The sequence below is a fragment of the Prenolepis imparis genome, unplaced genomic scaffold, assembly GCF_030444845.1.
Source record: "Prenolepis imparis isolate NDT839.2.m4 unplaced genomic scaffold, iyPreImpa1.0 SCAF_10, whole genome shotgun sequence".
NCBI lineage: Eukaryota > Metazoa > Arthropoda > Insecta > Hymenoptera > Formicidae > Prenolepis > Prenolepis imparis.
In genome coordinates this window covers 5,280,883-5,299,805 of record NW_028141168.1, presented here as the reverse complement: position 1 = coordinate 5,299,805, position 18,923 = coordinate 5,280,883, and the positions used below count along the sequence as shown (strand labels likewise).

The 18,923-nt window shown below is 41.8% G+C and overlaps 1 protein-coding gene across 1 annotated transcript in view; it reads right to left on the bottom strand.

Annotated features, from left to right (window-relative positions):
- Toll-6 (Toll-like receptor 6) overlaps positions 1 to 15,607 on the bottom strand; it is an 80,718-nt gene extending 65,111 nt beyond the window's left edge. The window contains exon 1 of the mRNA XM_083048511.1: positions 10,996 to 15,607. Within this exon, the coding sequence (XP_082904637.1) occupies positions 11,012 to 14,701 (3,690 nt within the window). The 5' untranslated portion in view covers positions 14,702 to 15,607 and the 3' untranslated portion in view covers positions 10,996 to 11,011. The remainder of the gene's footprint in view (positions 1 to 10,995) is intronic.
- Positions 15,608 to 18,923: the final 3,316 nt, after the last annotated feature.

Here is an 18,923-nt window from a genome sequence, read left to right as displayed (position 1 = left end):
AAATATAGATTTTCTAGTAATTGCGTATACATTAGCCTTGTATACAGTTCTTTTCTTAATTTCGAAACGCTTAATAACAGCAAATTACTTAGCAAAATAAAGAAATAAGAAACATGCACAAAAACGTGTTTTGTTTGACACAGAAAACGTAAAATAATATACAATTAAAAATATTTAATTTCTTTTGAAGTTTAATGCCTGGAATTAGAATTGGCTATACACTTTGTTTTATCTATGCAAATGCAATCTGTATTAAATTAGACGACTAGAATACTTTTAATTATTTTTTAATTAGTTTTTAGACCTACAGTTATATAAAAAAAATTAATTGAAAAATAATTTAAATAAACTATAAAAATATCATTCTTTGAATCGTATATTTTTAAAGCGAGCGAATTGTGTGATATGGATAAGAAATAATTAATGTATACGTAATTAATGCACAATACACAAACGTGTGTGACGCAAAACGTGAAATAATTAAAAACATTTAATTTCTTTTGAAGTTCAATGCTTGGAATTAAAAGCGCATATACTTTATTATATCTACGCACGTGCAATCTGAAAACTATATTCAGTTAAATTATACTGTTAATATTTTCAGTTTTTCAATTTAGAATTATTAAAAAAAAAATAATTAAAAAATAATTTAAATAACTAAAAATATCATTCCTCGAATCGCATATTTTTCTATGGATAAGAAACAATGGATGTATATATAAGTTAGACGACTAAAATATTTTTCATTATTTTTTCTACCATTATTTTACAAAATTAATTATAAAAATAATTAAAATAACTAAAAATATTCTTTGAATCTTACATATTTTTGAGCAAGCAAATTGTACGATACGGATAAGAAATAATGGCAGGATGTGTGTATATACATATAAGTTAGACGATTAAAATACTCTTAATTATGTTTTCGATCTACAATTATTAAAAAAAAAAAATAAATCGTTTATGCGTACGTTTGCGATTCGCGAAAGAACGGCTTCTCACGAGCACGGAAAGCCGACTGTACGCTTACAGTCACGTCTCGACAGTATGAGCCAATGATCCGGAAGACGCCTCGTCGTCTCCCGGATTCCGGGATTCGCTTCCCGAAAGGAGACTGACGAGGGTATTTTCGACAGGGGGTATCCGTACCTACATCCGTATCGACACGCGGTATTACATCCCCGAGATTGGCATATCAGTGCCGTGGGCTGCTGCATTGTCCCGTTGTCGTCGTATAGCCGGCGAAATGTCGCCCCGGAAGTGTCGCCGAGCCCTCTTGCCCTCTTATTGTCAGTTCGACGCGTGGTGTTTTACGGCAAGTTTCTCCGATCTTCCGCCAATGTCCCTGAATCCCGTATATACTGGCGGAAGGTCCTATTCTCTCTCTCTCTATCTCTCTCTATCTTTCTCTCTCTCTCTGACTGTTCGCCATTGTGTATGTCCGACCCTTTGGTGCGGACTCTCCTGTCGGAAGCGCGTGGAAATGTGGTACTCGCGCGAGCACGAAACGAGTCAAATAAGCCGGCGACGAGCGCAAACCTCTCTTCCTCACAATACTCGGGAACGAAACTCCCAGGGGCCCCCGATGCGACGGGGGTTGACGTTTCGAACGACGGACCGGTTGTAAAAGTAACAGCAGCGAAAACCGCCAGCGGTCTTTCACGTTCGGTGACAGTCGAAACGTGTCGTCGATCCGATAGATAAGTAATGACGAGACTCGAGTGTGTCTTTAAGGCCGACACGAAGACTAACATTCTTCTCAGTCTATAATATTTTTATGTACTTTGAATCGAGAAGGGAAAATCATGTCTGCCATTCTTCACTTGGAAAGTTACAATTGTTGTATTGAAAAAATTGTATTCTTAGTATATTCTGTAAGAAAATTTTCGCTCTATAAACTCTATAGCTTACAGAGATACAGCGTTATAGAGCATTTTTATAGAATAGACTCGTTATTTTCAGAATTTTCCACTTATTTTTAGAGTACTCTGATTTAAAAAGAAAGAATTTTTTTATCTTAAGGGAGGAATGGATGGAAATCACTTAAAATGAGACATCCTATATATGGAAACTATCGAGATATACATCTCGACATTTTATTTAAGGAGACGGCGCGATTCCAATTTAATCGGCGAATCTTTATTGAAGTCAAATTTTCGAGATTTCTTAATTTTAAAGGATGTTCTCTAGAAACACTTGAGAATATCTATTAAGAGGGATTTTATTGGATACAGTCTTCTTCGAGAATATAATATTTTATGGATAAAAGATATCAAAACCAACATGTTTTGCTCGAGTTCTATCTCTTAGGTAAAAGTTTGAGAAATTTTATTTTATTATTTTATATATACAGAGTGTTTCAGAAGAAATAATCAGTATTTTAGAATATGATTGTACACATCATTATAAAGATACAGCGTGTTCAATTTTAAGAATGAATATATTTATTAACTTATTGTTAGTAGAATCAAATTCTATGAAATAATTACATTAAATTTTCGGCGTTTACCATGGTTACAAATGTTAACATTAGATCACGTTTGATAATCGTGTGTTAATTGAAAATTTTTCTGATGTAATTGTAATTAAAATGACTCATTTTTACTTATGCCAAAATTATTATTAATTTTAACTTAAATTATTAATTATTAAAATTTATTGTAAGTTTAAAATTTAACACGTTGTATCTTTATAACCATCTAGAATAGGACACATGTTTATATAAACTTTTTTTGTTTAGAATGATGTGTACAATCATGTCCTTTTTTAGAATGCTGACCTTTTTCCTCCTGAAACACTCTATATATGTATATAACATATAAAATCTCGAGAATTTAACTTTAATAGAAATTCTCCGACTAAATTAGAATCGCCGTTTCCTTAAATATATATAAAAACTATATTGAGATATACATTATATCTCGGTATTTTCTTCAAGGAAACGGCGCTGCTAATTCAGTCGGGGAATTCTATTAAAGTGAAATTCTATTAAAGTGAAATTCTCGCGAAATTTCGGAATAATTCCCACATATCACGAGAATGGAAGGCTTTAAAGAGAGAGAAGCCGGAAGTTCGCACGCCGTAATAATTTTTCAAACGAGACCGTGTGACGAATCCGTTCGTTCTCGAGGCGAGGGTGACGTAACTCGCGGAGCAATGCGGTTTTATGACGGCGGCTCGCGCGCTTCTCAAAGCCCCGCCACTAATCTTATCGAGTGCAACAATATAGCACCTGGCATCAGCGCGCGATATTTGAAGAGAGAGTGAGACAGACGAGCGCTTTTATAGCGCTTTTAGCTCGATCCATCGCGTGTATCGTCGTCGTCGGTTTCTCTCGCGTCACGGGTACAGAGTACAGGGGGGCAGAAGGGGGCAGGGGAGGGGGGCGGCTTTCCGGTGTAAAGCCGTTAAACGACTTATCTCCGCGCGCGGTGTGTTTGGTCAATTTGAAGAGCGTTCTCTCGCCCTTTAGCGATTTTCTACCACAGAGCTACAAATGCCACGCGGTAGATAGGTGGGTGAGGTACAATCATCCACCGAGGGGGTTGCTTCTCCCCCTTCCCCCCCCCCCTCTTTCTCTCAAGTACCATTCCGACCTTTAATACGCGCCGCTTTTCATCTCTTGTGACGTTTCTTCCCCTCTTCTTTTTATTAGCACACCCGACTCTCGCCGCCCTTTAGTGTTCTTCTTCGAGAGATTCTCTCTTCCCCCCTTTTCTCTTTCTCTTCTCCTTAAACAATGAAGGCGGGCGACAACTTGCGCGAAACGAGGACGTCTCTACTCGAGAGGGAGTGCCTCTTGAAAAATTTACGCGGTCCTCCTCAGACACTTCGTGCGTGATTTGTATACTTTATTTCGTGCCCCCCTTTCTTGTCACCCCTTCTTCCGCACCGCGAATCTTAATAGCAAAATATTTGCTATATTAATGGATTCCTCTTGTACGCGCTAAAAACCTCTTATCCATGTATTTATATTTGTAAAGATACGTGTGCATGCTCGAATACACATATAAAGGATATATATTATTTACATATGTATATTTATAAAGTTAAAATAAAATAATATAATATAAAATAATAATATATATAAAATAATATATGAAATAATGTAATAGAAAATAATATATAATAAATATATAATATATAATAAAAGAATATATAAAAAATATATATAATATAAAATTAAAAAAAAAAATATATATATATATAAAATAATACATATACATATAAAATTATATAATAGAAAATTGCTCTCCTTTTATATACATATATTCATACATATGTATATATATTATAGAGGAGAGCAATTACACGCGCGCTTCTTCGCGATCGATGGGACGCGGAACAGTTATGAATATAAATGCCGGTGCCATAAAATACGACGGCCATTGACTATCTTTTTCTTACGATACCCACTCGACGCGGACGCCCATTCGGCTTCGTCTCTCATCCCCCATCCCTTTCCTCTCTTCCCGTAACGTGGTCGCCTACGTAATGCAAAAGAAGCGGATGTGACTCACCGCAAGGGTGAGTCTCTCTGTCGGACGAATTTTCGGCGGACTCATTGCTACGCATAAATCGATAATAATCTCCGACACCGCAATGCATGTGTGTGTGTGAGAGAGCGAATCGAGAATATAATTCCTTTTTTTTTAGTCTATCCGCGCACACGTATCCGTTTTTGTACCGAAAGCGTACGCCGTACAATACGTGATTTACAAATTTACGAGTTAGAGTTAATTTGCAATTTGCGCGTCGCACAGATCCGCACGCTCACGGTTATACGCTAGGCAACGCGCTAACAAATATCGGAGTTAATTCGCCTTCGATTCCGCAATAAAGCAAGTTAGCGCGCCGGGAGCCGATACTCGCGAGAGCGCCGGGCCTTAACGCGAACCCGAGCGAGGGTTTCCATATGTTATGAATGAAAATAACGCGGTGTCTCTATCGCGTCCCGCACAGCCGCGCACTTACATACCGGTTCTGTATATACTATTTTATTTCTAAAACTAAAGCCCTTTGTGCACCTCGTCTTTCGACCCACATTAGACTTGGTTTAATGATGATTTTCGATTTTAAATCCTCAAAAAAAGAAGCACATATTATTATTAGTTGTTCGGTAATTTTTTTTCACGTCAATTTTTTACTAATATTGAAACTATATCATATTAAAAGTCATGATCTTTTTTTAAATCGAAAAAACATATTTTTAAGTATTTTAATGCGTTATAAAATCATGAAATTATTTTTTAACATCATTTACGTCATTTAAAGTTTGACAGTAGTGACAAGTGAGATCGTTGTCTCACTTAAAAAAATGATTGAAACCAAGATTGAAACAATCTTTTATTTTGTTCGTGCATTTTTTCCGGCGAGAAGAGAAATTTGACTCATAAACTAAATCAATTATGCTCTTTAATTTAATATCTAAAATATTCAAATCGCCATCAAATCAAGTCTAGTGTGCTCTTGTGAGTATCGTCGCGAAATCTTGATTTATACGGAAGAGAAAATTATTTCCGTATTATAAAAAAAAAAATTTTACGATGATATTTTAGAGATGGTAACAGATATTTTTTTAATTAAATAATTATTCAAGCTGTAGACGGAAAAATAAAAACAAATTTAAAGGAAAATTAATTTTTTATTGAAACTGATTAGTTTTGCACAAGGCATACATTTTTCTTGGTTTAATAAGTATTTAAAATAAAAATCTCAATTCAAAATTTTTATTTTATTAAATCCTCCTGTTCTCTTCCTAAAGAAGCGTAGGCGAAAAAAATATCAGAGCAAAGTCGCTACAAAAAAAGAAAAAGAAATAATTACATATATCGTTACACTTTAGAATCTCAATTTCAGATAAAATCTCGCAGACAGAACGCGGATGGTAAAAGTTGAGAACCATTTAGTACGTCAGTTTAAAAAAAAGAAAATAATTTTTCACAGAACACTCTCGATTCTGTACCAAGTAATTAAAATTAATCTAAATTCGAGATTTTTATTTTAGTAAATCTCCCTGACTCTTTTAAAGAAGCGTATAAGCAAGAAAAAAATATCGAGACAAAGTAGCTAAAGAAAAAAAATATTACAGACGTCTTCGCACTTTAGAATCGCAATTTCAGATAAAATCTCGCAGATGGGACTCAGGTAAAAGTTAGAATCGCACTTCTCGGCCACGATCGCTTCCTCAACAACGTGACTAAGATCCGGCGTGCGCACGCAAAAGGGCGTAATGAACGGCTATTCTACGACTAGAGGTATGCCTAGAACGCCGAAATATGCTCGCCCACCTATATGGGCTTGCGCAAAACGAATTAGTATACAAATCACTTTTCAATTTCTTTTTCCTTTTCTCCCTCACCGCGAAAGCGAAAGAGAGAGTATGCAAGGTCGACGGCGAGGAGCCATTTGTCTTCTGGACTCCGGGCGTGCCCTTGTCAAGTGTAGAACGAACGGCGCAGGCAGGTATAGAGGTATACCTCTATGCGATCGAAGATTCTACCTGCCGTCCTTCGTAGACGTTTCGAGTACGTTTCTCCGGCCGGAGGGAGTTCTATTAAAGCGTCTTGCTTGCCTCTCTTTCTCTCTTTCTCTGGCGATGTTTCCTTTTTCACCAAGATTGATCAGTCTGCGTGGCCTTCGTGTGATAATGTTATCGCGTAGTTAAATGGTTTCGCTTCGGAAGAATCGCGCGAATATAGGGAGGAGAGAGTCGAAGTTCCATCATGGAAAATACGCGAGAGGAAACTTGCGCCTCGTCCCTTAACGAATCCCATTCTATCGAGACCGGAGTAAGTTTCCGGACCAAAGTCTCCGAGAGCAGGGTCCCCCGAATTCGAACGACAACGAACGAGGGGGAGGAAGGGGGCAAATTGACGAGCGCTTAAACGCTCGTTATTGGCAACTACCGTATGATAGCTCGATCGATAAAAAGTTGCCACACCAGTCGTCGTACGACACATCGTACATCATACTCGAGACCCCAAAACTGACAACGAAATCCTCCTCTTAAAGGCTAAGCGTAACGATAAATCACGATAAAAGAACGCGAGATCGTTCTCTTTTCTTCGTGAAGGTCGGCGAAAGAGCACCCCCGAAGATTTCACGAATCGCGAATTATCCGCGGTCCAGAATAGGTTTCCGCTTATGCCCAAGTCCAACCCAATCGTACCCAAATCGTACCAAATCGTACTGTCGCGAGCTAACAGGACAATAAGCGTTTTCGTGCCTTTGCGAGTATCCCACTGTCCGGTTAAATAACTTCTTTGCGTAATCCCCATCGAGGGTTCGAAAGAGAAAGAGAGAGAGAGAAAGCTGATATATCGATGCAGCTTACCGACGGCTTAGCTTTTAATGAAAGCGTGGACCACGCGCGGGCGCCAAAGTGGAAGTTTATAGGATAAAAAGGGACCTTTCGGACCCCCTCGGCTCGGGCAATTCTCTCTCTCCGTATTTTCGTTTCGCCCTTTTGAGAGAGTCGCGAGAGAGACCGACCGCACCATTTCGCGCCGGAGCTGGAGCTCTCGGGTGAAACAGCTGAAACTGAAGCGTGTCGCGGAAAGTTAGTGCGGGTCAGGTCACCTGATACAAAGAAAATCGAGGACCCGCCTGTCTGGCGGCCTGCGGTCAGGGGCGAAGGTCCATTGTGCTGCGGGATTGCGGGGAATCGGACGATCACAATTGACTTTCCTATAATTTTCCTGTGCGACGCGCGCCAGCTTTAATGTAACGTTGCGCGCGCGCACATACACACATACGTCATTCGGTCGCCCTTTTCGCGCGCGTTGTCGATCTGCGCGACGGAGATAATTCTATTCGGCCGGTGATTACAAAGGCGCGAGAGTTCGGCCGGATCACCAAATTGTTCGTCATTTGCACCGAAGCTGGAGAAGAGCGGAACGCGAAATAAAATCGTCGTTAAATGTAATAATAATTTGTCATTTAAGCAATTATATGTATGTACTTTACATTTAATTATATACTATGATAATTTTATGTGCTTCCTTACTTGGAATTTTATAAATCTCTCTCTTTGAGGGGATTAAATCTTTCCGGGGAATATGCAAGAGAACAAGAAATATGATATTTTAATTATAATATTTTTACGAGCAAACAAGACAGAAAAAATACTGTCATTGCTTTATAAATAAGACTGTTCTATATTTTATATGCACCTTGTTATAAAAATATGAAAAGAGATTTTTTTAAAAGAATATTTTTTCGTAAGACATAATATAAATAAAAATATAAATTGTAAATTATTAATATAAATATAGATATAATATAAATAATAATGTAATAATTTTAATTTTTATAGTTTAATAAGTTATAGTTTAAAAATATAATAATTAAAATTTTCAAATATATGCGAGAGAAAGATAGAGAAGAAAAAAGTGGAAAGCACATTTAACTTATTAATTTTTTATATAAATTATTCACTAATCACTAGAAACGAAATGATGAATATGCTTGTTAAAGCGGCAGATAAAAAGTTACGAATATATTCGTCACGTTTATTTTTGTAACTTTAAGTCGTGACGAACAGAATTGTGTCTTAAGAAGTTAAACATAAAGATGACTAATTCTAGATTCCAGAGGAAAGTTTGCAACGCTTTTCGTGCCTTTGCAACAACATGGATTAGTTGATAATAGCAATCATTATCTCGTGTATAATATTTTCTAAACACTAGTAATTCATATTTTTAGACTTGTGTGTGTGTGGTCTCTCTCTACCGTATACTTTTATATGTATATTCTTAACGTTATATTTTTAAAGTTCGAAGAAGAATAATCAAACTTTTGTGCTTTTTCACAACACACGATACACTCTCCTTTCTTTAACCGTGTCAAAATCGGAATTGTGTTCAACTTTTTGACCTTATTTCTTACGAATACGACTTCGGTGAGCTACAATATTCCAGAAGAACATTGCAAAACTTTGCAAGAGACTTTCTTACATACCAATCTAGAGTAATCTTGCTTATACGAAGACAAAGTTTATACTACATCACATTTATCACATTGGCTGAAAATCATAGTATCCAATTTTCTTGAATATAAATAAAATTTTACAATGGCATTATCAGAGTTAAAAGTTTTTTTCCTAAATATGTTGCGATATGTGAAATAAGATCGCTATCAGAAATAGCTATGTTATAAATTCGAGATTCGATATAAAATAATTCCAATCCCGCTGATTAATTAATATTTTTTTAATACATAGTATATGAGAATGCAAATAAATTTCCAGGAAAAAAAACCTTTTCCTTCAACTAATTAGTACACAGGACACAAAAGAGAAGCAGAAGGAAAGAATTTTATTAAAACTAAAAATCTTTCGAACCGAGATTTATTTAACTTTTTGGCATCGTGCCAAGAAAAATTCGCTCCCTGTGCACGACTAATCAGTCGCAAATAAATTTATCACAATTACAATTGCACCGATCGTATAACAGGACAGGGCTTTTGTCGAGTAGATCGACGTTTAAGAGCGAACGATCGACAGGTTTACGGTCTTTTGTGCCTCCGGCGAGGGACGAGGTTCGGACAAAGTGAGCTTAATCGCTAATTGAGTGAGAATAGTTATGTGTGAATGGTTGAGAGCACGATTGATGGGGGTTTTCCTAGTTTCCGGGTCGACCGGCGAACATGTAACGACAAATTTAACGCGACTTTTCATACATATATTCTTCCCCCTCCCTTTATCCTCTTCGGTCGATCCATATGTTCCCGTAAAACCGACCGCGCGCACGGAAAGATGACCTCATTCATGCCTTCCCCAGGATCACAATGGCGCGAAATGCGTCGCCGTTAAATGGGCCACAGGTCGCGTGTAGAAGCGCATTCAATGGCACGACTATGACTGCCTCTCGTTAGCCTGTCGTTCAGGAATTATATATAATTTCGACCGTTACCATTATACACGTAGTATATATATAATAGCGGGCGTTATACATTCGAGGCTTTATGGACACGCGCGAGCATCGATTATGAATTCTATTGGGTCGGCGACGAACGACAATCCGTACTTGTTGGACGACTTTCGACCGCGAGCGGAAGTAACGTCACCTCCCACCTCAGGATATACAGAATTTACGACTTATGCACGCTGAGAAAGGATAATATTTGCTCTTTCGTGCTGCATCGGAAATTAGTGCAAGAGTCGGATGTCTAAAATGACATGCGCTAACTTGTGATAATTGAAAGAATATAAGATGATGTGGAGTTCGGAAATTATATATGCAGAGATATATACAGAGTGTTTTTAAATAAATGCGAAAAACTTTAGATGATTTTTTGTCGAAAATTAAGGGGAATTTTTTATGAGAAAACCTCTTTAATTTTCGACAAAGAATCATCTCCTAATTTTTCGCATTTATTTAGAAATACCCTGTATATGTAGAGATCATGAATGACAAATACATATATATCTCGTATTTTTGAATAAATAATTTTTCGTTTAAGAGAAACACAGTGTCCCGGAAAAATAAAAATATATCACATAATGCATTTTTTTTTGCGACGGAGAATATTATATTATTTTTCACTCGAACGGACTTTATTTAGATGAACGCGATAATTTCGCTTCCACGTTACAGGGCGTAACAAATTTTGTATAAAACGTTTTTTCATACAGTAATAAATAATGGCAGTACTATCGGATATCCCGAAATCCATTGGACATTTCGATATGCAATAGATATTCATATGCAAATATTCACTGGATATACGTGCAGTGCGGTAGATTTATTGGAAATTATTGTAAAACCGATATCTCTCCAAATCTGTAACATCGAGCTTGTTCTTTATCGAATCCTAATAACTCGCATCGTGGCTTAATGCACGCGAAGGACGCCACAGATATTTTCTAAGCATATCATCATGTTTCTTTCGACAAATACAAATACGATACTGCGTATACAGTGGCGCATAGATATCTATCCAGAGATAAATAAAATAAAGAATAAAACTTTTTTCTCGAAAAATATTCTTTACCTAAATAACGGCAGCTCTACGTCCATTGGTGATGCACGGGGGGCGGCGGGGGCGGCGGAAGTGGCAGTGGTCTCTCCAGGACAGGAATGGGCGACACATCCGGCATGGCGAACCTCAGCTTCTGCCAGAACAACTTGTCCCCCCACACCAGCACGGTGTGCGAAGAGATCCTCTTCTTGAGATCGGCGTCTAGATCCCGCGGGCACACACCGCCCACCAGTAGCAAAATCACCGAGCGGCCCTTACCCTTGAGAGCGTCTCTCAGGGCCGCCTTGAACTCGAATCTGGACCATTCGCCATGGAGAAAGTTCTTGGACAGCACGAGGATGGTGCGCCTCGAGGAGTCCGCGGCCTCGGCCACGGCGTCCGCGACGTTGCTACCTGCTCCGAGGTCGCGATAATGCAGACACAGCCTGTACGAGGTCTCTAGACCCGGCACGAGGATCGTCGAGACGAAGGCCTCGTCGATGGCCGAGTACGAGATGTAAGCGTCGAACGGCTTCTCCTGATCCTCGAACGCGGCGGTCTTGTAGCAGGCCCTCAAGCCGCACCTGCTGGCCGCCCATGTCCTGAGAGTGCGACGATGCCGGAAGGCGCCGCAGACCAACGCCACCGTCGCGAAGATCAGAACGATCGTGGCGAGCAGCAGGGGCAGATAAGCCTCGAGCGGACGTGTCTCGACGACGGAGGTCGTGCCCGTTAATGCTGCGCAATTTATGACCGATCCGTTCGCCGGAAGAGTTATGGGCACGCCGAGGGAACAGGTGACGCTCCGCCAGTCGTTGATCTTCGCCCGGTTACGGGCCATCCACTCCCGCACGAGATCCAGATAGGAACACTCGCAGCTCCAGGGATTGCTAGAGAGACCGATGTTGACGAGATAGGGATTCTGGCCCAGTTGCCAGAGGGCGAATGTGCCGAGTCGATTGTTCTCCAGACGTAGAACCTCTAGCAGACGCAACGGCAGAAACGTGCCGTTGTCGATATACGTCAGCAGATTGTTCTGCAGGTAGAGCTCCTGAAGATTCTCCAACGGCATCAGCTCCATACCGTTGAGCGCGCTTATCTTGTTGTTCTCCAGATGAAGCACCAGCAGCCTCTTGAGACCGCTGAAGGTGTGATTGCGGATCGCGATAATGTTGCTGTCGTTCGCGTAGAGGATTCGCAGATTTTTCCGGCCGATGAACGAATGCGAGTTTAATTCTCCGAAATTATTACCGTCGAGATAAACCTCCGTCGCGTCCATCGGCAAGCGACCGGGTAGAGTTTTGTAACCCGAGCTGGAACAATCGACGACGTTCGCCGACCAGGATTGATCGTGATAACACGTACAGTTCGTCGGACACGTCATCTCGCAATCGCAGGCATCGAAATCGCAGCAGTGACAGAGGGCGAAGCAGTGAGCCTTGTAAGTACACAGGAATTGCGACGGCTTGGCCTCGAGCAGAGGTATAAACGACTTGTGACGATCGTAGGGTAATCTACAGTAAACGGACTCGAGATCCATCACTCTCGGGTGCTGCCTCAGCGCCAGCGAATTGATTCTCTGCAACCACTCCGTGGTGCAGTCGCATATGAAGGGATTTCCGCCGATGTAGAATTCCGGAAGTTGCCGATTAAGGGACACCTGAGTAAGCTGGAGCGCCGAGAGATTCATCTTGACGATCTGATTCGCGTAGAGATCCACTCGAGTGAGATTCATCTTGGCGAAGAAGGTCTGCGGTTCCACGGATGATATGCGATTATCGTTTACGAACAGTAGTTCGATGGAATCCGGAATCGAGCGCGAGTTAATTTTCGTCAACTGATTAAACGACACATCCAGAGTCTGCAGTTTCACACTTCGTGGCGCGACGCCGAGATCGGCGATATCATTTTTATGCAGATCCATCCACTGCAATTTCTCAGGCAGGTAGCCGTAATCAAACTGCGCGATCATGTTGCCGGACATGTTGAGCCACAGGAGGCCGGGCGCGCTGGCAAAGATGCCGGACATGTCTTGCAACAAATTCGAGTCCAATCGAATGGCCTGAAGCGCCGGATTCGCCGCGAACGCACCGTCCTCGACGTATTCGATTCTGTTCCTGGCCAGATTTAAGATCTGCAACGCCGGCAATTCCACCAGATCCTCCTGCGTGACGTTAGTAATCTCGTTACCGATCATTCTCAGCCCGTAAAGACTTGACATTCCTCGGAAACCGGGTTTGTTGAGGTTCCTGATTTGATTCTCGCCCAGATCGAGGGTCCGCAGTATCCTCATGTCTTTTAATGCCACCGGTATGCTCTCGAGATTGTTGCCGGACAGATTTAAATCCAGCATGCTCGAACAGTTTCGAAAGGCGTCCGGATGAATTCCCTCGAGCATGTTTGAATCCAAGGCCAGCAAGGAGAGCGCGAATAATCCGTTCAGAGAGTAAGCGTCGAGATAAGTCAGCCGATTGTGAGCAAGCTCGAGAGTGTGCAGATTGCTCATCGGCGAAAATGTGTCGGCCGGGATCATTTCTATCTCGTTGAACCGGAGATTTAAAATCTGCAGAGTGTAAAGATCCTTGAAGAGCGCCGGATCCAGCTTGCTGATTCGATTGTGAGACAGGTTGAGGAGCACGAGGCGTATCAGACCGGAGAAGGTCGACGAGTTCAGCCAGGTACTCGTCAGGACGTTCTTCGACAAGTCGAGAGCGACCAGTTGATTCATGTTAGCCAACAAGCCCGGCGACATTATGCTGATGGAATTGTTTTGCAATCTCAGCTCCTTCAACGACTTGGTCGCGTCCAGAAACATCTCCTGCGGCAGAGCGACGATCCTGTTCCCAGACAGATCGAGGCTCTCCAAGGACCTGAGCCCGTGCAGAGCTTCGTCGGCTACCTTGGAGATCGCGTTGCTGGACAAATTCAATACTCTGAGCCGTTTCAACGACGAGAATCCGTAAGCCGACAGCACCGAGATCTGATTGTTAGACACGTCCAGCGACTGCACGTCGAGGGAACACGTGAACGGCGTCGACGTGGATTCCTGCTGACGTCTCGACAGTTTCTCGCCGACATCGTGAAATCCGAGCTCCGATATGTCCTTCAGCGTGTTCCACGAGATATTGAGAGTTACCAAGTTCGATAACGGGCAAAACAGGCGGTCCGGTATCTGCCAGATGTTGTTCCACGACAGGTCGAGTTTTTCGATCTGCGGCGTGTTGTCGAACGCGCCGCTCTCGAGTTCCAGACTGTACTTGGTCTTGCGCTCGTTCAACGTTCTAACGGTCAGATTACGTAGATCTCGGAGACCGCTGAGCAACTTGGCCGGCCAGTGCGCCAGCTTGCATCCGGTCAACTTCAACGATCGCAGCCGCCACAGGTGGAGAAAGCTGTCGACGCTGAAAACGCCGTTGAGATGATTCCCGTGGTCTTCCTCAAGATCCTCGGGACCCACGCAGACCACGTTCATGGCGGTCACGTACTCGCTCGTGGCCTGGGAAAAGTTGGTCCTGAGCGAATCGTTGTTCCCGGCGGGGTAACGATGCACGCAGGTGAGGGAGCCATCCTGGCCGGAATCCCACGTACAGTTGTCCGGCAAATCGAGCCTCGGCGGCAGCTCGCTGGTCACGGCGAGCACGTGGTACACCGGCAGCAATAGCAGGCAGTAATGGGCCAACGACAGGGTTCTTCTTCTGCCGGGATCTTCGTGATGCCGAGCGACATTGAGCCCACGCATCTTTAACCGACTCGTCTTTGCCTGGACTCGGTTTCCGTACCGCCTCTCTGTCTCCTGATCATCACACGTCGCGTGACGTCACCGGGTCGCGGGTTTATTACACGCGACTCGAAAGTCTTGAGAACTCGTGTCACTCGGAGACTCTCACTAGTTTCACTGTTGGTTGGTTAATATAAAAAATTCGATTCGATTCGAACTCGCGAACCCGCACTGAAGATGAACGATAGTCGGTGCTTCTCGAATTATCACAATTATTAATCGCAATTAATCAAAGTAAAGTGGTTTGTCCGACGCGAGTTTTCTTTTCACAATCAGTATTTTTCTTTTTGCAACAAAAGATGAGTTATTCTGTACTCGCGGGTCAGCTTGCTGGTTCTTCAGAAAACTATCGACATGAAAATCGCTGAACAGACCCAGTTAACCTTGTATCAGAATGTTATCCGTTTACGGTGATACGCCGACAAACTAATATCCCGTCCGGTTACGATATCCCGCATCCCGACGTGCAGGTAGTGGAACACGCGTCGTGTCAATCGCGCGACATCGACGTCGACGTCTCGCGTAAATGACTGCCCGACTCGCGCCCGGAGATGTGCCATTACAGAATCCCGCGCGTCGCACTATTTCCCCGATGTCGATGTCGAGCAAATAACGCGCCCTCGGTCTCTCGATTAGAACCCATAGAGAAGGCGAATAATAAAAATACCCTCTCTAGGAGATTCCAGAAGAGACGACGACGACAGAGACTCTTATTATTACACGACTTGCGACGGAGACTCGTGATACGCGAAACGAAGAGAACGAAGGATGGAGAAACCAATGTATGACCGAGCAAAGAGAACTCGCCTTCGAGAACCGACACCAAGAACCGCCTCGAATAACGGCCACCGCGCGACTGACGTGCGAGATCTCCTCGGCGTCTAACTCGACGCAGCGTCCACCAATCGTTCCTACCCCCACCACGCGCCCGGTGGCGGCAGCGCGCACACACACACATACACACTTAGCGGCGGCGGCGGCGGCGGCAACCCAAGTGGAGTGAGCACGCGCCTACCGCAGGATCCCGGAGTAGAACGAGGATGTCCTGCGTTACGTACGCTAGCGCGTCTTTCTTACACATGTATGCATGCACGCATGCACGCACGTATATACACGGTTGTCGTCGTCGTTACCATTATACGCGATCGACGGACGAACGAGCTCGCGTAGAAAGAGAGAGAGAGGAGAGAAGAACGAGCGGACATTGCACGCAACCTGTCTGTATCTTCTCGCCCTTCCCCGCCTCCCCCTCTTCGCCCTTCCTCCCCCGCTGGCATGGACCGAGGACACGGTATCGGAAAAAAGCATCGACACTTTACTCGTTATTAGAGTCGACAAAAAATATCGATATCCGTACTGGCTTCGAAAAAGAAAAATATCGATGAATATGCCGTCGTCAATACGAGAGTAAATATCGAGAAGGGATACCGGGGGCTGCTGGCGCTGCTTCTATTCATGCCGGGTTTTTTTTTAACATTTTTTTTTGTGCGTACGCACAAATATTTGACACATGCTTTCTCCGGATTCTCTATTCTCGTTCGACGACCAAATGATTAAACAGTTTAGGAGATCTTTCACTGCGTTTTAATAACTATAATATAATTTGATACCGTAAACTAATAGAGAACAGAGTTTACATATATATATATATATATACAATATATATATATATTTTTTTTTTTTTTCAAATGTCCACATTTTTCGTTTACTGTCTGTCGCATATTTCGTGTAGACAGTACGCAAACAAAATATTTGCATATATATACATATATATTTTTTTTGAAAAAATTGATCTATCAATTTTTTTTCATTAAAAAAATATATATATTATTTTTACATATGTATTATGTAAAAATATATATAAGCGAAAGAAAATTTGAATATAAATATAAATATATTCTACAAAAAAGAAATATATTATATATATATATATATTTAAGTCTTTTTTCGCGTACTATCTGCGCGAAATGCGCGAAAAACAGTAAACGAAAAATGACCGGACTTTTAAATGGACATTTAAAACTAGCTCGTGGACGTTTAACGCAAGTGGACACGTCATGGACGATCCTCGACGTTTCTGCACCGTTCCTCCGCCAGTCTCTCGTATCTCTCCATCGCGCTCGGAATCTCCTCTCATTCGAGGAGAGATAGTCCGCGTCTCTCGCTCATAGGAGAACCGTTTCCGAGAGGAAACGAGGGACACGAGAGACACATAGGGATCGTCTCCACGCACACGCAGCGCATACTCATCTCCCGGCTACCGCTGCAGCATCGCCCGAAGGGTGCACACAGATGAGACGTCGGTCGACGAGACAGTGAGGAAGAGAGAGATGAAGGGAAGGGAGTAGAGCCGGCATGCACGACTTTGCGATTCGATTGCCGAACTTGCACGAAGAACCGCGAACCGGTCCTACCCCCCCCCCCTCCCTAGCTCCTCTCGCGCCCCTTCTGGAGACGCGTTGCTTCTTCTCGCCATGGACTCCACGATATTCGGGGCATCCAACCCCGACACGGACCACCGATCGTAAAAAGGTTTCGATCAATTTTTAAGTGGCCGCCGAACCGGCACTGCTCTTTCTCTTTCTTTATTTCTCTCTCTTTCGTTTTCCCTTTTCTCCCCCCCGTCATCCCCCGGAAACCGACAAACAACGTTTGCCTGCTTCCTCTCGGTCGAGATTCTCTTTCGATCTCTGCATCCAGAGATCTGCAGAGATCGAGAGAGACAGAGAGAGATAGAGAGAGAGAAAGCTCCAGCTAGACGTCCGATGCTCAATAAGCCTCGCTGATTCATGCTCGTTCGGCCGACAAGCGACTTTCGGCTTGATCGATGGGGACTCGAAATAGTTTGTAACTTGGTAGCCACGGTCGCGCTGCGGTTTCGACTTCGCAGAATATATTTGCGCGTCTCTCTCTCGTCTCTCTCTCTCTCTCTCTCTCTCTCTCTCTCTCTCTCTCTCTCTCCTCCGCTCCGCCGATTTTCGGATCTCGCCAAGGAAGCGGGCATTAATTCATAGCAAGTGTCGCTTAATCGGCAACTTTGACGGAAAACAAGGATACTTCTCCTCCTCTATTTACGCTCCGATATCTATCAGATGTTTGTTGCGCGAAGGACACGATTATGCATATGTCTAATGCTTGATGCACATAGGTGATTTCAAAAGAGATCTCGCACTCTCTGTGCGACGAGGGAAAATCTTTCGGAAAATTGTGAATTATTATTATTATATTAACCGCAAGCTGAGGGATACTCGTGAGACGTGACTCAAGAAACAAGGATATTTAATCAAATAATCAAACGATATTTTATACTTCGACTTCTTGCATTGCTGAGGGACAAGTCGCGAAAATCCTAGGAAAGAAATACAAGTATCAAATTGAAAAGATTGGAAAATGGAAAACAAGTTCTTTCTTCTATTTTAGAATCAAAAAAGAAAAATATTAATCATGATGTATGATTCTTTATACAGGATGTCCCATTAATTAATTAATATAATTAAATATCGCTGAAACTATGTGGTTGCAACGAAATAATATTTCATACAAAAATTACAAGGTTTCGAGGAGAAAAAATGTTGATAATCTTCAATTTTAATTAAGTAATAGTTTACGAGATATTTTGTACTTGTACAAGATACTTTGTGACATAATTTTACAGTATAAAATATCTCGTAAAATATTCATTTTTCGATGATCTTACCTCAATACTTATTATGCACAAAATAATGAGAGAAATCAATTGGTGTAAAGAAAACATAGTTATTTTTAAAAATATATAATTTGCAACTAGCATATTTTTTCTTAAAAACAACTATATTTTTTTACACCAATTGATTTCTCTCATTATTTTGTGTTTCAGCAATATTCTATATTAATTAAAATGGGACCCCGTATAATTAATTAAATTCAAGTCAAAATAAGCACATCTGAAAATGTCATTTAGATTCAGTCAAGATTCCACTACCATTAATTAGCCATAATTGTACATATACGAATAATTCATAAGAATTTTGATCTCTCTTTCAGCGAAGGATTGATACGTCTTTTCTTCGAAAGGATTCTAAACAAATATTTGACAGGATTATAATGTTTGCCAGTGCAAATGCAACTAATTTCACGTACACGCAATATGACGCTCTCCGGGAAAAGATCAAACGTTTCGTCGAACTGCAATTAATTTGTCGCT